Raw genomic sequence first — 27,798 nt, forward strand, 5'->3', positions numbered from 1 at the left:
AGCCACGTTTCATCGTCAATAGCCTTGCTGATGGAAGGAGGTTTTCGCTCAAAATCTCACGATACATGGCCCCATTCATTCCTTCCTTTACAAGGATCAGTCGTCCTGGTCCCTTTGCAGAAAAACAGCCCCAAAGCATGATGTTTCCACCCCCATGCTTCACAGTAGGTATGGTGTTCTTTGGATGCAACTCAGCATTCTTTGTCCTCCAAACACAACGAGTTGAGTTTTTACCAAAAAAGTTCTATTTTGGTTTCATCTGTCCATATGACATTCTCCCAATCTTCTTCTGGATCATCCAAATGCTCTCTAGCAAACTTCAGACGGGCCTGGACATGTACTGGCTTAAGCAGGGGGACACGTCTGGCACTGCAGGAGGCTTTGTTACTTTGGTCCCAGCTCTCTGCAGGTCATTCACTAGGTCCCCCCGTGTGGTTCTGGGATTTTTGCTCATCGTTCGTTCTTGTCATCATTTTTACCCCACAGGGTGAGATCTTGCGTGGAGCCCCAGATCGAGGGAGATTATCAGTGGTCTTGTATGTCTTCCATTTCCTAATAATTGCTCCCACAGTTGATTTCTTCAAACCAAGCTGCTTACCTATTGCAGATTCAGTCTTCCCAGCCTGGTGCAGGTCTACAATTTTGTTTCCAGTGTTCCTTTGACAGCTCTTTGGTCTTGGCCATAGTGGAGTTTGGAGTGTGACTGTTTGAGGTTGTGGACAGGTGTATTTTATACTGATAACAAGTTCAAACAGGTGCCATTAATACAGGTAACGAGTGGAGGACAGAGAAGTTACAGGTCTGTGAGAGCCAGAAATCTTGCTTGTTTGTAGGTGACCAAATACTTATTTTCCACCATAATTTGCAAATAAATTCATTAAAAATCCTACAATGTGATTTTCTGGATTTTTTTTCTCATTTTGTCTGTCATAGTTGAAGTGTAGCTATGATGAAAATGACAGGCCTCTCATCTTTTTAAGTGGGAGAACTTGCACAATTGCCCCACTGTATTATGATTATTTACATCAATTGGGTGGCCATTATTTTGCTAACTTTGCCATGAGACGCTGCAGCAGCAGGCCAAACAGCAGCATCATCGTTAGACCAACACATTCCGCTCTTGCGGAATTCTCTTCTGGTGTGATTTAAGCATTGACATGGACTCATACATTTTCATTGTTGGTCTATGAATAACTGTAATACAAAAAAACAGGAAAAAGAAAACAGAAAAATACATAAGATGATTTTATGGGGCCTGTCATGCCAAATATTGTTTTATGAACCACTATTTTACCAGGTGTATCGACAGAAGAGCAGAATGTGCCTATTTAAAAGATCTTTAAAAAATGTGTAGCTTGCGACATTCTTTACAAGTAGCCCTCGTGCTAGAAAGGGTTGGAGACCCCTGATCAAGAAAACAGTAAATACAGAGAGTGGTTAGTATTATTAATTTCAGGAAAAATACCACTCCTCAGGCAATTGGCTACTATAAAAGGGACTACGGGATGCCTATATCCACACCTTAAAAGTGCACTATGCAGAAATCAATCCACCGTTTCCTGGTTACTAAAATGTTTATAGCTTGTCTAATTTCAGATTATGTGACAAAAAAAATGCAAGAATAGGGTAGAGAATCACTGTACCATCTAAACCGCCATGAAATATATTTCCATAACCCAAACTATTTTATTTCTGCTGTTTTGAAGCTGGTGTACAAAACTGAAAAGACACAAAAACTAAATTTAAGAATGGTAAGCATAGGAATAGAGCACATAGAACAGATTTACCGCTTCTTAGACTTGCTTTCAATAACAGATCTATTACTCACATGTCTATGTTGATTTGGTCAGGTCCCCCAAAACATTACACACTGCAGCTTTAACAGTTATATTTAACAATATTATTCCTGCTTTTAAGGCTTGAGGGGAGGTAAAACGATGTTGAATGGACTTTGATGGGATGTGATGGTGGGTAAATCCTGACTAATAAAGAGGGCAACATTTTATGGTTGAACATTTCCCTGTAAGTATTCGAATACAAATCTGAGATCTACCATGGCTAAATCAGATCTATACTGTACTCTTTTCAGAAGGATGCTAAATACCATTAGGGTACGGTATGGTTTTCCTTGTGGGACCATTACTCTCTGCACCAAGGAAATTCTGTGTGGTTACGGCTCCGGAAAAGAAGAGAGTTCCATCACGGACCACGTTGGAAACAAGTGGAATGGCTTTAAAGTTTAATCCCCTGGGTTGTACTCAGTGCATCACCCCCCCCCCCCAATAAATGTAGCAGTGAATAAAATATAAAATAACACTATCTAAAGACACATCCATTATCCAATGCTCAAAACAAACCAGGTTTACATTAGACTGAGCAGTCAGTGTAGCACAACACTGGTTCCCAGCAAGGGGTTACTTGACACTGGCTACCAGCATGGTACAGCACTGGCCACTCTGACTTATCTAAAGCTGGCTTAAGACAATGAAAAGTCAACTAAATACTTTCTGAAAGTATTCAGAGCAATTGACATTTTGTTACGTTATTATTATTATTACCTTATTCTAAAATGAATGTATTCAATGTTTTTTCCCCCTCAATCTACACACTATACTCCATAATGACAAAGCAAAAAACAGGTTTTTAGAAATGTTTGCACAAAAAAATGTAAATATTAAATTTACGTAAGTATTCAGACCCTGTACTCAGTACTTTGTTGAAGCACCATTGACAGTGATTACAGCCTTGAGACTTCTTTGCTACAAGCTTGGCATACTTATATTTGGGGAGTTTCTCCCATTCTTCTCTGTAGATCCTCTCAAGATGTCAGGCTAGATAGGGAAAGTTGCTTCACAGCTATTTCAGGTCTCTCCAGAGATGTTCGATGGGGTTCAAGTCCGGGCTCTGGCTGGGCCACTCAAGGACATTCAGAGACTTGTCCTGAAGCCACTCCTGTGTCGTCTTGGCTGTGTGCTTAGGGTCGTTGTCCGGTTGGAAGGTGAAGCTTCGCCCCAGTCTGACGTCCTGAGCACTCTGGAGCAAGTTTTCATCAAGGATCTCTCTGTACTTTACTCCGTTCATCTTTGCCTCGATCCTGACTAGTCTCCCAGTCCCTGCCACTGAAAACATCCCCACAGCATGATGTCTCCACCACTATCCTTCCCTGTAGGGATGCTGCCAGGTTTCCTTCAGATGTGACGCTTGGCATTCAAGCCAAAGAGCTCAATCTTGGTTTCATCAGACCAGAGAATCTTGTTTCTCATGGTCTGAGATTCTTAGGTGCCTTTTGTCAAACTCCAAGCCGGCTGTCACGTGCCTTTAACTGAGGCTTGGCTTCCGTCTGCCACTCCATAAAGGCCCGATTGGTGGAGTGCTGCAGAGATATTTGTCCTTCTGGAAGGTTCTCCCATCTCCACAGAGGAATTCCGGAGCTCTGTCAGAGTGACCATCGGCTTCTTGGTCACCTCCCTGACCAAGGCCATTCTTCCTGATTGCCCAATTAACCCGGGCAGCCAGCTCTAGGAAGACTCTTGGTGGTTCCAAACTTTTCCATTTAACAATGATGGCGGCAACCGTGTTCTTGGGGACCTTCAATGCTGCAGACATTTTTTGGTACCCTTCCAAAGACCTGTGCCTCGACACAATCCTGTCTTGGAGCTCTACGGACAATTCCTTCGACCTCATGGCTTGGTTTTTGCTCTGACATGCACCGTCACCTGCGGGACTTTATATAGACAGGGGTGTGTCTTTCCAAATCATGTCCAGTCACTTGAATTTACCACAGCTGTACACCAATCAAGTTGTAGAAACATCTCAAAGATGATCAATGGAAGCTCAAATTTGAGTTTAATAGCAAATGGTCTGAATACTTTTTTATTTTTAATACATGCACGAGAGCTACATGAAAAAAATAAAATGTTGCAAGCTAAACATTTTTTTTTTACAGCTTTTAAATAGGCACATTCTTCTCCTTTGTCAATATACCTGGTAAAATAATGGTTATTAAACAGTGACATGCCACCTAAAAGGATATTTTCTAATTTCCCAAATCCTGTTTCCTCCGTTTTATATTCCTGTTTTTTTTCTGTTTTTTACTCTCAATATTAAATGGATGTTCTGAGTCTGTCAATGCTTAAATAAAATCAGAAGTATATTATTGTGTATTTATTTTCTGTCTCGCTAGACAATACAGACTGGTCTCTTATCAGATCACCCTGGAGTGGATGCTTAGGGGAGAACAACTAGGTCGAGGCCAACGACGGGTACTCCAAGCCTCTGTGGCTACATCTGATTCAAGGAAGTTTCAAGAAATAACATTGTAGTAAATGTTTTTAATATAAACAATTTAATGTTATTATAAAACACATAATTTCACAGTTAATATGCCATTCACACAGTCACTCAGCATTAGTTAGACATGGGATTTCAAACATGTTCCTGGAGAACAAACTTTGCAAATAAATTCATTAAAAATCCTACAATGTGATTTTCTGGATTTTTTTTTCTCATGTTGTCTGTCATAGTGAAGTGTACCTATGATGAACATTACAGGCCTCTCATCTTTTTAAGTGGGAGAACTTGCACAATTAGTGGCTGACTAAATACTTTTTTGCCCCACTGTATATCAACATAACCTGAAAGGCCGCTCAGCAAGGAAGAAGCCACTGCTTCAAAACTGCCTTAGAACCTGTTCGGGATAGCATTTTCACTTTGGATTAATTGCGTGCCCATAGTGAACTGCCTTCTACTCTGTCCTAGATGCTAACATATACATAGTATTATTACTATTGGATAGAAAACACTGACGTTTCTAAAACTGTTTGAATTATGTCTGTGAGTATAACAGAACTCATAGGGCAGGCAATCTTCCAAACAGGAAGTGGAAATTCTGAGGCTGGTCAAATTTGAAGTCATCGCCAATTCACACACTAATAAGATATGGATCTGTTCACACTTCCTACGCCTCCCACTAGATGTCAGCATTCAGTAGAACGTGGAATGAAGCCTCTAGTGCGATATTTGACTGAATGGGAGGGGAAAGAGTCACTGGCCTGGCAGAATGCCATTTCCTGGTTGCACAATTTTCTGTTGATGTCGCCTGCGTTCCATTACTCTGGAGACAAAAACGAATGCTCCGGTTGGAACGTTATTGCATATATATGAAAACAACATCCTGAAGATTGATTCTCTACTTACTTTGACCAGTTTATTCAACCTGGAATATGTATTTTTGAAGTTTTCGTCCGAGTTCGCCTGGACCAGCGCCAGCTATTGGGCATATGAGCTAAATGTGGTAGCAAATGCAGCTAATTGGACACTAGTAATGGACATCATGGAACACAACAACGATTTATTGTGGAACTAGGACTCCTTCCACTGCATTCTGATGAAAGATCACCAAAGGTAAGGGAATATTTATGATGTAATTTCGTATTTCTGTTGACTCCAACATGGTGGAGAAATATATTTACTTCTGAGCGCCGTCTCAGATTATTGCATGGTATGGTTTTTTTGTAACGTTTAAAAAAATCTGACTCAGCGGTTGCATTAAGAACCAGTGTATCTTTAATTATATGTAAAACGTATCTTTCGTCAAAGTTTATGATGAGTATTTCTGTTATCTGATGTAGCGCTCTGTAATTACTCCGAATATTTTGGAGACATTTCTGAACTTGGCACCAATGTAAACCGAGATTTGTGGATATAAATATGCATATTATCGAACAAAACATAAATGTATTGTGTAACATGATGTCATATTAGTGTCATCTGATGAAGATTATCAAAGGTTAGTGATTAATTTGATCTCTAATTCTGCATTTGTGACTGTCTTTGGCTGGGAAAAATGGTTGTGTCTTTTTGGATTTGGTGGTGATCTAACAAATATATGTTGTGTTTTCACTGTAAAACATTTAAAAAATCTGACATGATGGGTAGATTAACAGAATGTTCATCTTTCATTTGCTGCATTGGACTTGTTAATGTGTGAAAGTTAAATATTTCTTTCAAATATTTTTGAATATCCCGCGCCACATTTTCAGAGGAATGTTGGGGGGGATCCGTTAGCAGAACGTATGTCCTAGACAGGTTTTAACAAAGCCAGATTACTGTTTGCAATTGCACATGGGGACAAAGATCATACTTCTTGGAGAATTGTCCTCTGGTCTAATGAAACAAAATAGAACCGTTTGGCCATAATGACCATCGTTATGTTTGGAGGAAAAAGTGGGAGGCTTGCAAGCCGAAGAACACCATCCCAACCATGAAACACGGTGGTGGCAGCATCATGTTGTGGGTCTGCTTTGCTGCAGGAGGGACTGGTGCACTTCACAAAATAGATGGCTTCATGAGAAATTAAAATTATGTGGATATATTGAAGCAACATCTCAAGACATCAGTCAGGAAGTTAAAGCTTGGTCGCAAATGGGTCTTCCAAATGGACAATGACCCCAAGCATACTTCCAAAGTTGTGGCAAAATGGCTTAAGGACAACAAAGTCAAGGTGTTTGAGTGGCCATCACAAAGTCCTGAACTCATTCCTATAGAAAATGTGTCGGCAGAACTGAAAAAGTGTGTGTGAGCAAAGAGGCCTACAAACCTGACTCAGTTACACCAGCTCTGTCAGGAGGAATGGGACAAAATTCACCCAACTTATTGTGGGAAGCTTGTGGAAGGCTACCTGAAATGGTTGACCCAAGTTAAACAATTTAATGGCAATGCTATCAAATACTAATTGAGTGTATGTAAACTTCTGCCCCACTGGGAATGTGATGAAATAAATAAAAGCTGAAATAAGTCATTCGCTCTACTATTATTCTGACATTTCACATTCTTAAAATAATGTGGTGATCCTAACTGACCTAAGACAGTGAATTTTTACTGGGATTAAATGTCAGGAATTGTGAAAAACTGAGTTTAAATGTAGTTGGCTAAGGTGTATGTAAACTTCAGAATTCAACTGTAGATATAAAAATGAGCGATGGCCGAGCGGCATAGGCAAGGTGCAATAGATGGTATAAAACACAGTATATACATATGATATGAGTAATGTAAGATATGTAAACATTTAAGTATCATTATTTAAAGTGGCATTGTTTAAAATGACTAGTGATCCATTTATTAAAGTGGCCAGTGATTGGGTCTCAATGTAGGCAGCAGCCTCTCTGAGTTAGTGATTGCTGTTTAGCAGTCTGATGGCCTTGAGATAATGTTTTTCAGTCTCTAGGTCCCAGCTTTGATGCACCTGAACTGACCTCACCTTCTGGATGGTAGTTGTGTGAACAGGCAGTGGCTCGGGTGGTTGTTAGCCTCGATTATGTTTTTGGCCTTCCTGTGACATCGGGTGCTGTAGGTGTCATGGAGGGAAGGTAGTTTTCCCCCATTGTGCAGACCACACCACCCTCTGCAGAGCCTTGCGGTTGAGGGCGGTGCATGGCTGCAAACTTAAAGGTTTAGTTGGAGGCGTGCATGGCCACGCAGTTGTGGGTGAACAGGGAGTACAGGAGGGGGCTGATCACACACCCTTGTGGTGCCCCAGTGTTGAGGGTCAAGGAAGTGGAGATGTATCCTACCTTAACCACTTTTTTTTTACCTTTATTTAAGGCAAGTCAGTTAAGAACACATTCTTATTTTCAATGACGGCCTGGGAACAGTGGGTTAACTGCCTGTTCAGGGGCAGAACGACAGATTTGTACCTTGTCAGCTCAGGGGTTTGAACTCGCAACCTTCCGGTTACTAGTCCAACGCTCTAACCACTAGGCTACGCTGCCACCTAGGGGTGGCCCGTCAGAAAGTCCAGAACCCAATTGCACAGGGTGGGGTTGAGGACCTTTAGCTTGATGATGACTTTGGAGGGTACTATGGTGTTAAATGCTGAGCTGTAGTCAATGAACAGCATTCTTACATAGGTATTCCTCTTGTCCAGATGGGATAGGGCAGTGTGCAGTGTGATGGTGATTGCATCATCTGTGGATCTGTGGTGGTGGTATGCAAAATGAAGTGGGTCTAGGGTGGCCGGTAAGGTGGAGGTGATAAGATCCTTGACTAGTCTCAAAACACTTCAGAAGTGAGTGCTACGGGGTGTTAGTCATTTCGTTCAGTTATCTTTGCCTTCGTGGGTACTGGAACAATGGTGACCATCTTGAAGCATGTGGGGACAGCAGACTGGGATAGAGAGGAATTGAATATGTCCGTAAGCACACCAGCCAGCTCGTCTGTGCATGCTCTGAGGTCGTTGATAGGGATGCCATCTGGGCCAGCAGCTTTGCGAGGGTTAACGCGTTTAAATGTTTCGCTCACATCAGCCACATCCTGTACTTATCCATCTTAGAACCAGGAGAAAGAGTTGCTACCTGATTACAGACTATATGGAAGTACGAAGTAGGCCTTTGTTTTTGAAACTTTTACGACAAGGGGGCGATATTTTAATTTTTGGATGAAAAACGTTCCCGTTTAAAACAAGATATTTTGTCACTAAAAGATGCTCGTCTATGCATATAATAGACAGCTTTGGATAGAAAACACTGACGTTTCCAAAACTGAAAAGATATTGTCTGTGAGTGCAACAGAACTGATGTTACAGGCGAAACCCAGATAAAAATCCAATCAGGAAGTGCCGCATTTTTTAAAACCGCCTCATGCCAATGACTCCTTATATGGCTGTGAATGAGCTTACGTTTTCTACGTATTTCCCTAGGTGTCTACAGCATTGTGACGTCTTTGTAGGCATTTCCATTGAGGAATGGCTGAAAGGGACCATATATAGCATGTGGTCACATGGTGTCTCCCGCAGAAAACCTTGCGTAAAATACTGAGGTAGCCATTTTTCCAATCGCTTCTTATGAGAAACCAATTGTCTCGACGGATATATTATCTAATATATATGTTAATTTGGGAAAAAGTTTGGCGTTGTTGTGGTAGAATTTTCCTGTCTATTTCTCAGCCAAGCATGATGAACAAACGGGAGCTATTTCGCCTACAAAAATAATATTTTGGGAAAAAAATGAACATTTGCTATCTAACTGGGAGTCTCCTGAGTGAAAACATCCGAAGTTCTTCAAAGGTAAATTATTTCATTTGAATGCTTTTCTTATTTTCGTGAAAATGTTGCCTGCTGCCAGCAGAGCCTAGAATAGCATTATGCCATGATAAACTTACACAAATGCTTGTCTAGCGTTGGCTATAACGCATATTTTGAAAATCTGAGACGACAGTGTGATTAACAAAAGGCTAAGCTGTGTCTCAACATATTTCATTTGTGATTTTCATGAATAGGAACATTTTCTAGGGGTATTTAAGTCCGCTGCGTTATGCTAATTCGTTTGAGGCTATGATTACGCTCCCGGATCCGGGATTGCTAGTCGCAAGAAGTAAAACTTGTTACATCAAACACATGTATCTGGCAATTCAATGCCGGGACACCAATCGTTGTTTAAGTAACAATAAATGCACAGTTTTATATTTATTTTGAGTCATCAGAAATGTTTACATTTTCATATAAAATACAGAATAATCTAAATACTCAAACAATGGACCTAAAAACTGTCTGGGGTACTGACAAACATCCAGGCAAGTGTTATAAAGGGCCCTGAAGTGCTTTTGAGTGAACTTCTCCATTAACATTTAATTGAGTAGGTTTTTGGGGAAAGTCTTTCTGCCTACCCACAAGACTATTCTCATTAGCATCGCTAACTGGCTACATACGAAGTGATAAACAAACCCGCGCACCAAACAGACAGAGGCAATATTGATGGAGATTAATGATCAGATATTGTGTTACGTTTGGCTTTTTAAGCCAATAGTGGCTACCCAGGGGTGGGATAATGTGGCTTTGATTGGGTAACAGCCAGTTCTATGTTTAAGAGAGTTTGCGATGGATCAATTGAAAAAAATCCATGTACTTTCAGAATGAATTGGTGAGCTACTCATAGATGGGCTGTGAGCTTCTGGTAACTTGCAATCTACCTGTTGGCGACCCCTGCTGTAGGCTATATGTAAAAACAAAAACATAAAACACAATTTCATGTGCTCAAAACATTTTATTTGTGCCTTTCGTACACCTATGAAAACAGAAAGCATATGTGTTATAAAGGTCAGCAAATGCACAGTCAAATTATGGAAAGATCAGAAGCCTACATATCATTATAAGCGTTAAGTGTGCTTGATAAATAGTGAAACTCAGCACAAAAGCAATAGTGATGTTTTACTGAATATAACTGTCGATATGACAGAGGTTAAAAATAGTAGATTATTGTCAGTTTACGCTTACATGGTGTGTGTGTTCACGCAATGGCATCTGTTGGAGCATGTCCATGTCACGGACAACGAAAGCTAGTGAGTGCATTGTAGAGCCTGCTCTCTCAGCGATGACATTTTGTGCTGATAATCAGCCCGTAGCACTGTCACCGGCTTGTTCTATCCAAACGGTGCCGTCCCTTCCTCCCTCCTGTCTGACCGTTTCATTTGATGGTGGTGCAGGCATCTGCTCAGTGTGCATCGTTCTATCTTTTTTTGCATTAAGCCACAGAATCAGAAGAATAATCAGAGATGTCATATTCGTTTCCAGAGTAGACTGATAAGACTGCGTGGATTCGTTGGACTGATTCATTCCACTGTCAGGAGATGGGGCAAAGCAGGCCCTACTGTCATGCCCTCGTAAAATTGGTTATAATCATATCACATTTTATTTGTCACATGCGTCGAATACAACCGAATGAATTCCCTTACCGTGAAACGCTTACTTATAAGCCCTTAACCAACAATGCAGTTATAAGAAAATAAGAGTTAAGCAACAAAAAAGTAACACAATAACAATGATGAGGCTATATACAGGGGGGGTACCGGTAAATCGAGGTAATATGTACATGTTGGTAGGGGTAAACGGAGAGTTAGCAGCAGTGTAAAAAGAAAAGGGTGCGGGGGATATGCAAATAGTCCAGGTAGCCATTTGATTAATTGTTCAGCAATCTCATGGCTTGGGGGTAGAAGTTTTTAAGGAAGCCTGTCAGAAAGTCCAGGATCCAGGTGCAGAGGGATGTGTTTAGTCCCAGGGTCCTTAGCTTAGTGATGAGCTTTTTGGGCACTATGGTGTTGAACGCTGAGCTGTAGTCAATGAACAGCATTCTCACATAGGTGTTCCTTTTGTACAAGTGAGAAAGGGCAGTGTGGAGTGCGATTGAGATTGAGTTATTTGAGGATCACACAGTGGCCCAGAACAGCTGGTGCTCTCATGCATGCTTCAGTGTCACTTGCCTCGAAGCGAGCATAACAGGCATTTAGCTCATCAAGTTGTAGTTTGTAATAGTTTGCAAGCCCAGCCACAAACGACGAGTGCCAGAGCCGGTGTAGTAGGATTAAATCTTAGTCCTGTATTGCCGCTTTGCCTGGTTGATGGTTCTTCTGAGGGTATAGCGGGCTTTCTTATAAGCATCCGGATTAGTGTCCAGGTTCTTGAAAGCAGCAGCTCTAGCCTTTAGCTAGGTACGAATGTTGCCTGTAACTAGTGGCTTCTGGTTTGGATATGTACGTACGGTCACTGTGGGGACGACGTTGTCGGTGCACTTATTGATGAAACCGGTGACTGAGGTGGTATACTCCTCAATGCTATCAGATGAAACCAGGAACATATTCCAGTCTGTGCTAGCAAAACCGTGTCATCAAACCACTTCCGTATTGAGCGAGTCACTGGTACTTCCCGCTTAAATTTTTGCTTGTAAACATAAATCAGGAGGATATAATTATGGTCAGATTTTCCAAATGGAGGGCGAAGGAGAGCTTTATACACGTCTCTGTGCGTGGAGTAAAGGTCTAGAGTTTATTTTCTCTCTCTCTGGTTGCACATGTGACATGCTGGTAGAAATTAGGATAAAACCGATTTAAGTTTGCCTGCATTAAAGTCCCCGGTTACTAGGAGCGTCGCTTCTGGATGAGGATTTTCATGTTTGCTTATGGACATATACAGCACGTTGAGTGCGATCTGTTTGTTGTATTAAGATTCTAACAAAGAGAGTGTATTATATAGACTCATTTTGAAAAACCCAGGGTAGAGGGGGGAAGAAAATGTTTTTAAAAAATGGCAGAGTAAATACAATTCATTGTATTTAAATTCATGAGCAGTCCAAATGATTGCTTTAATGGTTCAAGTGTTAATGCTAAGCAGTAGAGAGTAATCGGATCCAATTTTTAGATCAAATCCTCAACATTCCAATCTCAGGGTAGAGACACTAACCACAAGGCCACTGAGTTGGTAACTGACGTGGGGTGAATAAATGTGGCCTGAGGTCTATTATCATATCATTTGGTGGAACTGCAGTGTGCTCCAAGGGGGAGACACATTAGGGGAGAGACTTAATCTCATGTTTTATGTAACTGCTGGATACAGCATGTACAGTACCTCCTGGTGGACATGACAGTGTTTCCCTGGCAAAACACGGCTCAGTGGGTATGAGGCATGAGACTTTCTCCGTTACTGTTATTGCACTTCTTATGCAGAAAAGTATAGAACAATGGACTGTTGAAATGGGTTTGGGTTACGATTCTTATGAGTTTGAGTCAGATGAGGAAGAGAAGTATGGAGGTAGAAGGAATGGATGGTCTAATGTAAAATGAGAAATAATGAAAGGATTGACTGATATTTTTCCATTTCATTGACAACTTGTGAATGTTAGCAGGTAGATATGGTCATAGAAGATTATTTATGTTTAAGAAAACAGATGTATTTTAGAGAAATGTTAGAGCATTACCCAAGGATACAAAACCACACTATAAAAGTCAACAACATGGCATAGGCAGGGCCAATACCAAAATCCAAATAAACATTGGTCTAAGTATGGTGCCCTGCTGCACTCCCGTGGTATGTTAGACAAAAAGAGCTACCTCCTTTTGGTCCAGCTGCAGACATGATTTAATGAGATCTCTTAAAGCCGTCAACTGCTTCTTCTCCTCATCCTGGGTCTGCTTTATCTGTGGAGTGAGAACCATTCACATCACTACAAATTCCCATCAGTCACAATCAAATCCCCACATACAATGAATGGAGCGATATACAGTACCAGTGAAAAGATTGGACGTACCTACTCATTTCAAGAGTTTCTTTATTTAAAAAAAATACATTGTAGAAATGAAATAAGACACATGGAATCATGTAGTAACCAAAAAAGTGTTATATAAAATATATTTAGATTTGTTTTCTTCAAAGTAGCCACCCTTTGCCTTTGAAAGCTTTGCACACTCTCGGCATTCTCTCAACCATCTTTTTAAAATATTTTTTTTATTTGACTTTTAAGTAGGCAAGTCAGTTAAGAACAAAATCTTATTTTCAATGACGCCCTAGGAACAGTGGGTTAACTGCCTGTTCAGAGGCAGAACGACAGATTTGTACCTTGTCAGCTCAGGGGTTTCAACTTGCAACCTTCCGGTTACAAGTCCAACGCTCTAACCACTAGGCTACCCTGCTGACCCAATGAGGTAGTCACCGGGAATGCATTTCAATGAACCTTTTTGGGATAGGGGGCAGCATTTTCACTTTTGCATGAATAGCGTGCCCAGAGTGAACTTCCTCCTACTCTGTCCCAGACGCTAATATATGCACATTATTAATAGCATTGGATAGAAAACACTCTGAAGTTTTTAAAACTGTTTGAGTATGTTTATGTTAAAAACATCCTAAAGATTGATTCCATACTTAGGTTGGCATGTTTCTACGGGCTGTAACGGACTCTTTTTAACTTTTCGTCCGACGTTCGGTGCGACCTGAACGCGCTTTGGATTTGTTTACCCCTAACAAAAGAAGATATTTGGATATAACTGATGGACATTATCGAACAAATCAAAACATTTATGGTGGAACTGGGATTCCTGGGAGTGTATTCTGATGAAGATCAAAGGTAAGTGAATATTTAAAATGCTATTTCTGAGAAATGTTGACTACCCAATATGGCGGGTATCTTTTTGGCTGCTTTGTTGTTTAAAGGCTGTACTCAGATTATTGCATGGTTTGCTTTTCCGTGCTTTTCCATAAAGCTTTTTTGAAATCTGACATAGCAGTTGAATTAATGGGGAGGTTTATCTAAAGTTCCATGTATAATAGTCGTATCTTTATCAATGTTTATTATGAGTATTTCTGTAAATTGATGTGGCTCTCTGCACAATCACCGCATGTTTTATAACTACTGAACGTAACGCACCAATGTAAAATCAGATTTGTTTTATTTGACTTTATCAAACAAAACATAGATGTATTGTGTAACATGAAGTCCTATGAGTGTCATCTGGTGAAGATCAAAGGTTAGTGATTCATTTTATGTCTATTTCTGCTTTTTGTGACGCCTCTCTTTTTTGCTGGAAAAAATGGCTGTGATTTTTTGTGGCTTGGTGGTGACCTAACAATTGTTTGTGGTGCTTTCGCTGTAAATCCTTTTTGAAATCCGACACAGTGGCTGGATTAACGATAATTTCACTTTAAAATAGTGTAAAATACTTGTATGCTTGAGGAATTTTAATTATGAGATGATTGTTGTTTTGAATTTGGCGCCCTGCACTTTCACTGGCTGTTGCGGGGCGGAACCCCAGTCCTAGACAGGTTAACTGGTGCGCCTTGTTAATGTGTTTGAGCCAATCAGTTGTGTTGTGACAAGGTAGGGGTGGTATACAGACGATAGCCCTATTTGGAAAAAGTCCATGTCCATATTATGACAAGAACAGCTCAAATAAGCAAAGATAAATGACAGTCCATCATTACTTTAAGACATGAAGCAATTGAAGGTCAGTCTGGAAAATTTCAGGAACTTTGTGCAGACGCAAAAACCATGAAGCGCTTTGATGAAACTGGCTCTCATGAGGACCACCACAGGAAAAGAAGACCCAGAGTTACCTCGCTGCAGAGGACAGGTTCATGAGTTACCAGCCTCAGAAATTGCAGCCCAAATAAATGCTTCACAGAGTGTAAGTAACAGACATCTCAACATCAACTGTTCAGAGGAGTCAGGCCTTCATGGTCGAATTGCTGCAAAGAAACCATAACTAAAGTACACCAATAAGAAGAAGAGACATGCTTGCACCAAGAAAAACAAGTAATGGACATGCTACAGGCGGAAATCCGTCCTTTGGTCTGATGAGTTCAAAGTTGAGATTTTTGGTTCCAACCTCCTTGTCTTTCTGAGACACAGAGTAGGTAAACGGATGATCTCCGCTTGTGTGGTTCCCAACGTGAAGCATGGAGGAAGAGGTGTGATGGTGTGGGGGTATTTTGCTGGTGACACTGTCTGTGATTTATTTCGAATTCAAGGCACACTTAACCAACATGGCTACCACAGCATTCTGCAGCGATACGCCATCCCATCTGGTTTGCGCTTAGTGGGACTATCATTTGTTTTTCAAAAGGAAAATGACGCAACACACACCTGCAGGCTGTGTAAGGGCTATTTGACCAATAAGGAGATTGATGCATCAGATGACCTGGCCTCCACAATCAGCTGAGTTGGTTTGGGATTTTTTGGACCGCAGAGTGAAAGACAAGCAGCCAACAAGTGCTGAGCATATGTGAGAACTCCATCAAGACTGTTGGAAAAGCATTCCTCATGAAGCTGGTTGAGAGAATACCAAGAATGTGCAAAGCTGTCAAAGGCAAAGGGTGGCTACTTTGAAGAATATAAAATATATTTAGATTTGTTTAAAAATTGATTCCATGTGCTATTTCATAGTTTTGATGTCTTCGCTATTTTTCTACAATACAGAAAATAGTCCAAATATAGAAAAGCCCTTGAATGAGTAGGTGTCAAAACTTTTGACTGGTACTGTAGATGAAAACATAAAGCCATACAGCAGAGAGACCGACGTAGCCTTTTGTCTAATAATTTTTTAATGTAAATATGACCTACGTTATACAGGTCAGCTGCAAGCTTCTCAATATACTGCTTCAACTTGTCTGCGGTTTTCAATCCATCCTGAAAAAAGCTGAAGAAGAAAGAGTAGTCTGGTTTTCTAGCATAAGCACATATACATAAACATACACTGCTCAAAAACATAAAGGGAACACTAAAATAACACATCCTAGATCTGAATGAATGAAATATTCTTATTAAATACTTTTTTCTTTACATAGTTGAATGTGCTGACAACAAAATCACACAAAATGTATCAATGGAAATCAAATTTATCAACACATGGAGGTCTGGATTTGGAGTCACACTCAAAATTAAAGTGGAAAACCACACTACAGGCCGATCCAACTTTGATGTAATGTCCTTAAAACAAGTAAAAATGAGGCTCAGTAGTGTGTGTGGCCTCCACGTGCCTGTATGATATCCCTATAATGCCTGGGCATGCTACTGATGAGGTGGCGGATGGTCTCCTGAGGGATCTCCTCCCAGAACTGGATTAAAGCATCTGCCAACTCCTCGACAGTCTGTGGTGCAGCGTGGCGTTGGTGGATGGAGCGAGACATGATGTCCCAGATGTGCTCAATTGGATTCAGGTCTGGGGAACGGGTGGGCCAGTCCATAGCGTCAATGCCTTCCTCTTTCAGGAACTGCTGACACACTCCAGCCACATGAGGTCTAGCATTGTCTGGCATTAGGAGGAACCCAGGGCCAACCGCACCAGCATATGATCTCACAAGGGGTCTGAGGATCTCATCTCGGTAACTAATGGCAGTCAGGCTACCTCTGGCGAGCACATGGAGGGCTGTGCGGCCCCCCAAAGAAATGCCACCCCATACCATGACTGATCCACTGCCAACCCGGTCATGCTGGAGGATGTTGCAGGCAGCAGAACGTTCTCCACGGCATCTCCAGACTGTCACATGTGCTCAGTGTGAACCTGCTTTCATCTGTGAAGAGCACAGGGCGCCAGTGGCGTATTTGCCAATCTTGGTTTTCTCTGGCAAATGTCAAACATCCTGCACGGTGTTGGGCTGTAAGCACAACCCCCACCTGTGGACGTCGGGCTCTCATACCACCCTCATGGAGTCTGTTTCTGACCGTTTGAGCAGACACATGCACATTTGTGGCCTGCTGAAGGTCATTTTGCAGGGCTCTGGCAGTGCTCCTCCTGCTCCTCCTTGCTCAAAGGCGGAGGTAGTGGTCCTGCTGCTGGGTTGTTGCCCTCCTACGGCCTCCTCCACGTCTCCTGATGTACTGGCTTGTCTCCTGGTAGCACCTCCATGCTCTGGACACTATGCTGACAGACACAGCAAACCTTCATGCCACAGCTCGCATTGATGTGCCATCCTGGATGAGCTGCACTACCTGAGCCACTTGTGTGGGTCGTAGACTCAGTCTCATGCTACCACTAGAGTGAAAGCACCGCCAGCATTCAAAAGTTACCAAAACATCAGCCAGGAAGCATAGGAACTGAGAAGTGGTCTGTGGTAACCACCTGCAGAACCACTCCTTTATTGGGGATGTCTTGCTAATTGCCTATAATTTCCACCTGTTGTCTATTCCATTTGCACAACAGCATGTGAAATTTATTGTCAATCAGTGTTGCTTCCTAAGTGGACAGTTTGATTTCACAGAAGTGTGATTGACTTAGAGTTACATTGTGTTGTTTAAGTGTACCCTTTATTTTTTTGAGCAGTGTATATAATCTTCATACATCATTATAATTGCACATGTATATTGTATACATAACATTGTATATTTTTTAATACATTTTCTTTCACAATACAATGGTTTGCATACAATGGCTTGCATTTTGATATCTAACATGAAGGAGTCTGAAAAGTTCTTTGTCCTTCACATACGTTTGATTATTCCAACACTTGTGTTGCCTTTGCCATGCAGCGATCTTATGGAAGTTGATATTTTAACCGCAACTGCTAACCTGACAACAACACTGATAGACACATATTGTTGGTTGAGGGAGGACTAAGTAACCCAAAACTCATCCCTTCCACTCACAATACATCCCATAATCTGGATTAGCGCCCCCCCCCCCCCCCCCTCCCCCCCCCCCCATGGGTTGTGCCGTGGCGGAGATCTTGTGGGCTATCCTTTAGTGGTGTGGGGGCTGTGCTTTCGCAAAATGGGTGAGGTTATATCCTGCCTGTTTGGCCCTGTCCAGGGGTATCATCGGATGGGGCCACAGTGTCTCCTGACACCTCCTGTCTCAGCCTCCAGTATTTATGCTGCAGTAGTTTATGTGTCGGGGGGCTAGGGTCAGTCTGTTATATCTGGAGTATTTCTTTTGTCTTATCCGGTGTCCTGTGTGAATTTAAGTATGCTCTCTCTCTTTCTCTCTCTCTCTCTCTCTCTCTCTCTCTCTCTCTCGGAGGACCTGAGCCCTTGGACAATGCCTCAGGACTACCTGGCATGATGACATGATGACTCCTTGCTGTCCCCAGTCCACCTGGCCGTGCTGCTGCTCCAGTTAACTGTTCTGCCTGCGGCTATGGAACCCTGACTTGTTCACCGGACGTGCTACCTGTCCCAGACCTGCTGTTTTCAACTCTCTAGAGACAGTAGGAGCGGTAGATATACTCTCAATGATTGGCAATGAAAAGCCAACTGACATTTACTCCTGAGGTGCTGACTTGTTGAACCCTCTACAACCACTGTGATTATTATTATTGGACCACGCTGGTCATTGATGAACATTTGAAAATCTCGGCCATGTTCTGTTATAAACTCCACCCGGCACAGCTAGAGGACTGTCCACCCCTCAGAGCCTGGTTTCTCTCTAGGTTTCTTCCTAGGTTTAAGCCTTTCTAGGGAGTTTTCCCTAGCCACCGTGCTTCTACACCTGCATTGCTTGCTGTTTGCGGTTTTAGGCTGGGTTTCTGTACAGCACTGCGATATCAGCTGATGTAAGAAGGGCTATATAAATACATTTGATTTGAATCAGCATGGGGCCGAAATAAACGGCTGTAATGGATCTCTTCCTATTTTTCTTATGTTGTACATCTGTTGTATGGTTATTGTTTTTACTGTTGCATCCCTGACTGTGCTACAAATGTCCCAATGTAACAGTATAATTTTAAACCGTCCCCTCGCCCATACCCGGGCGCGAACCAGGGACCTTCTGCACACATCAACAACAGTCACCCTCGAAGCATCGTTACCCATCGCTCCACAAAAGCCGCGGCCCTTGCAGAGCAAGGGGAACTACTACTTCAAGGTCTCAGAGCAAGTGACGTAACTGATTGAAACGCTATTTAGCGCACACCGCTAACTAAGCTAGCCGTTTCACATCCGTTACACCAAGATATTGATTAATGGATAAACACTGCCTTTTCTGGTGTGAACAGGAAGTATGAGCTAGAAGTTGTGTCAGTATACTTACTTGCACTGTGCATGGTAGTACCTTATGAGGTTCTGGAGCAGGTCAACTCCCTTCTTAGTTTTGATCTCATTCACTTTGATCAGGTACTGTTGGGACATGAAGACAAATGGACGATATTTGGAATGACAGCCTCTTACGCAAATCAAAATAATTTAAAAAAAATGTACAATCAGAAACCAGTCATCTAAACTTTTCAATTGTATGGCACACAAATCCCAATGTTTTTTTCCCCCTTTGTTTGAGTGTGCTTGGTGAATTGTAGTGTGTGTGTGTGTGTGTGTGTGTGTGTGTGTGTGTGTGTGTGTGTGTGTGTGTGTGTGTGTGTGTGTGTGTGTGTGTGTGTGTGTGTGTGTGTGTGTGTGTGTGTGTGTGTGTGTGTGTGTGTGTATGCTCAGGAAGTTGAGGCATGAGTGACTGAGTAAGTGATAAGCAAGAATTGTCTTGTACATTCCTGGGCATCCAGCTGTTGTAGCTGATCACGATGAAAAGGGTGTGGCACCAAGAGAGGTATGAGTGTAGGTGTGGCTGAAGGACAGATTGTCAAATTAACATCAGATTAACATCAGATTTAACTTTTCGTAGCAGGTTAGGAGAATTTACGCAGCAGGTTAGGATTAACGTAGCAGGACAGACAAAATTGCTTAAGGTTTGGAAAAAGGTCTGGGTTGTCAAAAGCTGGATATCTTCTAGCCATGACCGAAGGACACCCCCTTCAGCACCATGGACAGGGCCACAAGCTAAACGATAAAAGACAGGTGTTTCCTGTTCAGCATCATGGAGTCACAAACCTCTGCACAGAAAACACATGCACTCACTACCGCACCTCGGACAGCGGCACTGGCTGATTCACAGTGGACAGCGGCACTGGCTGATTCACAGTGGACAGCGGCACTGGCTGATTCACAGTGGACAGCGGCACTGGCTGATTCACAGTGGACAGCGGCACTCACTTTAGCACTGCTGAACGCTCATAGGGGTAGAACGGGGAATCTGGATGGATAGAACTGATTTTAGCATGGAAAATACCTTTAAGGGGTTTCAACCTCTTAAAGTAGTGAACTGGGTGGGACTTCTTATGGGTTAAGTAAGGATCACATAATTTAATCGAGGTCATCAGGAAGAATCAATTAATTATACTCCTGAGCAAACATTCCAGAAAGCAGGTGGCAGTAAATCACCAACACTGGCTGTTTTCCTCTTTAGATAACACTATCCAGATGGCAGTAAATCACCAACACTGGCTGTAAACCTCTTCAGATAACACTATCCAGGTGGCAGTAAATCACCAACACTGGCTGTATACCTCTTCAGATAACACTATCCAGGTGGCAGTCTACTGTTCTAAAGGAGCTCCTTAAACTTGACCCCAAAAAACATCTGGGTCAGATGGTTTAGACCCTTTCTTCTTTAAGGTTGCTGCCCCTATTATCACAGAGCCTATCACATATCTCCTCTCTGGGGAGGTTCCCAGTGCTTGGAAGGCAGCCACCGTGCATCCTTAATTTAAAGGGAGAGATCAAGCTGATTCTAAATGTTATAGGCCAATTTTGATCTTTCCCTGTTTATCAAAAGTGTTGGGAAAAACTTGCTTTCTTGATGTCTGTAGTATTCTCTCTGGTCTGGTATGCAATCTGGTTTCTGCTCAGCTTTTCGATGTGTCACTGCAACCTTGAAGGTTTTAAATGATGTCACCATTACCCTTACTTCTAAGCAATGTTGTGTTGCTATTTTTATTGATCTGGCCAAAGCTTTTGATATGGTAGACCATTCCATTCTTGTGGGTAGGTAAGGCGTATTGGTGTCTCTGAGGGGTCTTTGGCCTGGTTTACTAACAACTCTCTCAAAGAGTGCAGTAAAAAAGTCAGAATATTTGCTGTCTCAGCCACTACCTGTCACCAAGAGAGTACCCCAAGGCTCGATCCCAGGCCCCACACTCTTCTCAATTTACATCAACAACGTATATGAGGCAATAGGAAGCTCTCTCATCCATTTATATGCAGATGATACAGTCTTATACTCAGCTGGCCCCTTACCGGAGTTTGTGTTAAACGCTCTACAACAAAGCTTTCTTAGTGTCCAACAAGCTTTCTCTGCCATTAACCATGTTCTGAACACATCCAAAACAAAGGCCATGTGGTTCAGTAAGAAGAATGCCCCCCACTGTGTGATCACTACCTCTGAGGGTTTAGAGCTTGAGGTAGTCACCTCATACCAGTACTTGGGAGCATGGGTAGAAGTTACACTGTCCTTCTCTTAGCACATATCCAAGCTGCAGAATTAGATCTAGACTGTGTTTCCTCTATCGTATTCGCTACTCTTTCACTCCAGCTGCCAAACTAACCCTGATTCAGATGATCATCCTACCCATGCTAGATTACTGAGACATCATTTATAGTTCAACAGGTAAGGGTGCTCTCGAGCGGCGAGATGTTCTTTACCATTTTACCATCAGATTTGCCACCAATGCTCCTTATAGGACACATCAATGCACTCTGCAGTGCATTCGGAAATAATTCAGACGCCTTTCCTTGTTCCACAACTTGTTACATCACAACCTTATTCTAAAGTCGATAAAATTGCATTTTAAACTTACATCAATCTAAACACAATACCTCATAATGACAAAGCAAGATCAGGTTTTTATTTTTTTGTGACAACTGTTTTTTATTGGGTGACAAGGGCAATACAATCATTTTAAAAAGCAATTACACTCAAACATAATTACATCCTGATTGTATGCGAGCCATTTCCTTATATGAAGGTCAGTGGTAACCAGCAGTGAACGATATGTTTTCTGGCAGCAGTCAACCCAGCCAGCTAAACGTTTCACTGTTTCTCATTCAGCTGCATACCTGTATCATTGTGAAGCAACAGTATAATTGGTTCAAGGGGAAAAGTTTTATCACTCATGTCAGAGAGAATATACGACACTGTCCTCAAACTCGTAAACCTCAGGACATCCCACATCATATGATTGTATGTGCCAAGTGTATTGAAGTTATATAGGTGACAGTATGGGCTTTAAGCCTGTTTTGCATGAAATCTTACAGCTGGTATCCAGTAGGATCTATGTCAAAGTTTAAGATGAATTCATAAATCCTACCAGACATTGAACCAATCAATAGCCTCCACGACAGCAAAATAATTTACCCATGCTTTATACATTGAAAGATATTTCTGCTTTACATCATTGAGAATAAATAGCAGACACAAAACCTCTGGCCTGGAATGTAAAAATCCATTCTATAACTGGGTGCCTTCCCAAACTTGTATCCATGGGACCCCGTAGTCACGAAGAGCTGACAGCCGTCTAAGATATAGAACCCCATAGGGATGAAGAGCTGACAGCAGTCTAAGATATAGAACCCCATAGGGATGAAGAGCTGACAGCAGTCTAAGATATAGAACCCCATGGGGATGAAGAGCTGACAGCAGTCTAAGATATAGAATGAACACCATAGGGATGAAGAGCTGACAGCAGTCTAAGATATAGAATGAACACCATAGGGATGAAGGGCTGACAGCAGTCTAAGATATAGAACCCCATAGGGATGAAGGGCTGACAGCAGTCTAAGATATAGAACCCCATAGGGATGAAGGGCTGACAGCAGTCTAAGATATAGAACCCCATAGGGATGAAGAGCTGACAGCAGTCTAAGATATAGAACCCCATAGGGATGAAGAGCTGACAGCAGTCTAAGATATAGAATGAACCCCATAGGGATGAAGAGCTAAAAGCAGTCTAAGATATAGAATGAACCCCATAGGGATGAAGAGCTGACAGCAGTCTAAGATATAGACTGAACCCCATAGGGATTAAGAGCTGACAGCAGTCTAAGATATAGAATGAACCCCATAGGGATGAAGAGCTGACAGCAGTCTAAGATATAGAATGAACCCCATAGGGATGAAGAGCTGACAGCAGTCTAAGATATAGAATGAACCCCATAGGGATGAAGAGCTGACAGCAGTCTAAGATATAGAATGAACCCCATAGGGATGAAGAGCTGACAGCAGTCTAAGATATAGAATGAACCCCATAGGGATGAAGAGCTGACAGCAGTCTAAGATATAGAATGAACCCCATAGGGATGAAGAGCTGACAGCAGTCTAAGATCTAGAACCCCATAGGGATGAAGAGCTAACAGCAGTCTAAGATATAGAACCCCATAGGGATGAAGAGCTGACAGCAGTCTAAGATCTAGAACCCCATAGGGATGAAGAGCTGACAGCAGTCTAAGATATAGAACCCCATAGGGATGAAGAGCTGACAGCAGTCTAAGATATAGAATGAACCCCATAGGGATGAAGAGCTGACAGCAGTCTAAGATATAGAATGAATGATGGCCCTTGAATATGAAAATGAAGACAAAGTACCTGAAAACTAAGAAGACCCTTTGAGTTAAATATCTCCCCTAGATTATTTACCTGTTTTGCCGACCAGGCTCTAGACTCAAAAGGTTTATTACGGGAAGTAATAGCCTTGTTATGCCATAGAGTGGTATGGAGATGTAATTCCCAGTTACAACTTACACTCTTCATCCTTCCGAAAATTCTCTATTGTATTAGAAATAATAGGACCAAATTATAGCATGCATTTCTTATAACAATAAAACATATTATCTGAGTGTTTATCCAGAGAAAGAGAGAAGGCTGGACAAAACCCACTTTGGGGAGCCAATTCTTAATCTCCTGATTGATAGACCAATGTCATTGTTAAAGAACCAAATCAGGTTAAAATAGTGCATGCAATGAGTGATATGCATCTGTGATGTATCAGTGTTCAAGTCCTTTGTTATTGTTATATTACAGAGTTTAGTCCTTTGTTACTCCACGAAAAGGTTGGAGGCCTCACTCTACGAAAAGGTTGGAGGCCTCACTCTACGAAAAGGTTGGAGGCCTCACTCTACGAAAAGGTTGGAGGCCTCACTCTACGAAAAGGTTGGAGGCCTCACTCTACGAAAAGGTTGGAGGCCTCACTCTACGAAAAGGTTGGAGGCCTCACTCTACGAAAAGGTTGGAGGCCTCACTCTACGAAAAGGTTGGAGGCCTCACTCTACGAAAAGGTTGGAGGCCTCACTCTCGAAAAGGTTGGAGGCCTCACTCTACGAAAAGGTTGGAGGCCTCACTCTACGAAAAGGTTGGAGGCCTCACTCTACGAAAAGGTTGGAGGCCTCACTCTACGAAAAGGTTGGAGGCCTCACTCTACGAAAAGGTTGGAGGCCTCTCTACGAAAAGGTTGGAGGCCTCTCTACGAAAAGGTTGGAGGCCTCTCTACAAAAAGGTTGGAGGCCTCTCTACGAAAAGGTTGGAGGCCTCTCTACAAAAAGGTTGGAGGCCTCTCTACGAAAAGGTTGGAGGCCTCTCTACGAAAAAAGGTTGGAGGCCTCTACGAAAAGGTTGGAGGCCTCTCTACGAAAAGGTTGGAGGCCTCTCTACGAAAAGGTTGGAGGCCTCTCTACAAAAAGGTTGGAGGCCTCTCTACGAAAAGGTTGGAGGCCTCTCTACGAAAAGGTTGGAGGCCTCTCTACGAAAAGGTTGGAGGCCTCTCTACGAAAAGGTTGGAGGCCTCTCTACGAAAAGGTTGGAGGCCTCTCTACGAAAAGGTTGGAGGCCTCTCTACGAAAAGGTTGGAGGCCTCTCTACGAAAAGGTTGGAGGCCTCTCTACGAAAAGGTTGGAGGCCTCTCTACGAAAAGGTTGGAGGCCTCTCTACGAAAAGGTTGGAGGCCTCTCTACGAAAAGGTTGGAGGCCTCTCTACGAAAAGGTTGGAGGCCTCTCTACGAAAAGGTTGGAGGCCTCTCTACGAAAAGGTTGGAGGCCTCTCTACGAAAAGGTTGGAGGCCTCTACGAAAAGGTTGGAGGCCTCTCTACGAAAAGGTTGGAGGCCTCTCTACGAAAAGGTTGGAGGCCTCTCTACGAAAAGGTTGGAGGCCTCTGTTTTTGTGAAACCTTCTTGTTGTATAGAAGTGAGTTGCTAGTTGAGAATATTTTTTGGGGGGTGAAACCTTGTTGCATAGAAGTGAATTGCTAGTTGAGTAGCAATTTATACACACGTGGTTAAAGTAAGCCTTGTAAGCATTCAACAAGCTTTGAATGAACATAAGTTATGGGTAGCCAGGTTCCACAGAAACAATTTGTTCTAGAAGAGGTTTGGGTCCACTAAAATAACACTGATCTGAATGAATGAAATATTCTTATTAAATACTTTTTTCTTTACATAGTTGAATGTGCTGACAACAAAAATCACACAAAAATGATCAATGGAAATCAAATTTATCAACCCATGGAGGTCTGGATTTGGAGTCACACTCAAAATTAAAGTGGAAAACCACACTACAGGCTGATCCAACTTTGATGTAATGTCCTTAAAACAAGTCAAAATGAGGCTCAGTAGTGTGTGTGGCCTCCACGTGCCTGTATGACCTCCCTACAACGCCTGGGCATGCTCCTGATGAGGTGGCAGATGGTCTCCTGAGGGATCTCCTCCCAGACCTGGACTAAAGCATCCGCCATCTCCTGGAAATGATGTCCCAGATGTGCTCAATTGGATTCAGGTCTGGGGAACAGGTGGGCCAGTCCATAGCATCAATGCCTTCCTCTTGCAGGAACTGCTGACACACTCCAGCCACATGAGGTCTAGCATTGTCTTGCATTAGGAGGAACCCAGGGCCAACTGCACCAGCATATGGTCTCACAAGGGGTCTGAGGATCTCATCTCGGTACCTAATGGCAGTCAGGCTACCTCTGGCGAGCACATGGAGGGCTGTGCGGCACCCCAAAGAAATGCCACCCCACACCATGACTGACCCACCGCCAAACCGGTCATGCTGGAGGATGTTGCAGGCAGCAGAACGTTCTCCGGCATCTCCAGACTGTCACGTCTGTCACATGTGCTCAGTATGAACCTGCTTTCATCTGTGAAGAGCACAGGGCGCCAGTGGCGAATTTGCCAATCTTGGTGTTCTCTGGCAAATGCCAAACGTCCTCCACGGTGTTGGGCTGAAAGCACAACCCACACCTGTGGACGTCGGGCCCTCATACCACCCTCATGGAGTCTGTTTCTGACCGTACTGGCCTGTCTCCTGGTAGCGCCTCCATGCTCTGGACACTACACTGACAGACACAGGAAACCTTCTTGCCACAGCTCGCATTGATGTCCCATCCTGGATGAGCTACACTACCTGAGCCATTTGTGTGGGTTGCAGACTCCGTCTCATGCTACCACTAGAGTGAAAGCACTGCCAGCATTCAAGTGACCAAACCATCAGACAGGAAGCATAGGAACTGAGAAGTGGTCTGTGTTAACCACCTGCAGAACCACTCCTTTATTGGGGATGTCTTGCTAATTGCCTATAATTTCCACCTGATGTCTATTCCATTTGCACAACAGCATGTGCAATTTTTTGTCAATCAGTGTTGCTTCCTAAGTGGACAGTTTGATTTCACAGAAGTGTGATTGACTTGGAGTTACATTGTGTTGTTTAAGTGTTCCCTTTATTTTTTGAGCGGTGTATATTGTCATGCATTATGTTGTGCTATGTATAAGATGTATTGAATTATCATGTTGTGTATAATGTATAATGGGGTTAAATAAATATATAAACATAGACATATATTATACAACTTTTGTTAAGTGAGGAAACCACTCTGGAAAAGGGTGGAACCGCTCTTCCGGATGTGAACATGAAATTCACTGTCCATAACCATTTCTAAGTAGAAGAGGAGACGCACGTGAAAAAGTCAGACGTGACCCCCACACTGCTTCCCTTTCACACTGAATTGGGCAGACCAGGTTTCAAGCAACTGGTCAGCACTGCCTGACTGAGTCAACAGACTGACAGCAGTGATGAATGATGTCTTAGGCCAACCAGAACACAGGCTGTAAAAGGAAGTAAAGACAAACTTCTGGAGATAGCGATCACACATAAATCAGCATCTCCAAAACGGTTGGTTAAATGGTCAACAACTTTTAATCATCCACAAGACGTGCTTCTCAGTGTTGTACAGGTTCCGAGTGAAACCAACAACATTATTCGTTCAGTAGAAGATAAACGTATGTTATTAATTGCAGGATTTCTGGTCACTGGCAACGAGAAAGTAGGAAAAGAAAACTTGGTTTTGTGAGAAGTGGCCAGGAGAAGAAGGGTCTGTCTAAGGGAAAACGGAATCAAGACAACAGCCCCAACGACACAATACTTGTGCAGAAATGTAAGAAGCTCTCTCTGGCTCAGCAGCAGCTAGATGCTGAGGAGGTAAATTAATAGAATCCCTCTTCTGCCTCATCTCAGCTGGTGTACATATGAAATCGGATGGAATATATATGAACATGACGGTTAACAACGTTGCAGTATAATTTTTAGTGGATACGGGTGCTGAAGTCACTGTATTGCCCTTATCTTATGCAAAATATATTCAGTTGAAGTCAGAAGTTTACATACACTTAGGTTGGAGTCATTAAAACTCGTTATTCAACCACTCCACAAATTTCTTGTTAACAAACTATAGTTTTGGCAAGTC

At 42.5% G+C, this 27,798-nt stretch overlaps 1 protein-coding gene across 2 annotated transcripts in view; it reads right to left on the reverse strand.

Annotated features, from left to right (window-relative positions):
• The window catches only part of LOC124009746 (arf-GAP with SH3 domain, ANK repeat and PH domain-containing protein 1-like), a 154,475-nt gene that overhangs the window by 49,316 nt on the left and 77,361 nt on the right, over window positions 1-27,798 (reverse strand). For both annotated transcript variants that reach the window (XM_046321892.1, XM_046321891.1), the window contains exons 7-9: window positions 19,279-19,364; window positions 15,876-15,951; window positions 12,874-12,960 (exon numbers count right to left, since the gene is read on the reverse strand). In XM_046321892.1, the coding sequence (XP_046177848.1) occupies window positions 12,874-12,960; window positions 15,876-15,951; window positions 19,279-19,364 (249 nt within the window). The remainder of the gene's footprint in view (window positions 1-12,873; window positions 12,961-15,875; window positions 15,952-19,278; window positions 19,365-27,798) is intronic.

Source organism: Oncorhynchus gorbuscha, linkage group LG22 (genome assembly GCF_021184085.1).
Source record: "Oncorhynchus gorbuscha isolate QuinsamMale2020 ecotype Even-year linkage group LG22, OgorEven_v1.0, whole genome shotgun sequence".
NCBI classification, from domain to species: Eukaryota; Metazoa; Chordata; class Actinopteri; order Salmoniformes; family Salmonidae; genus Oncorhynchus; species Oncorhynchus gorbuscha.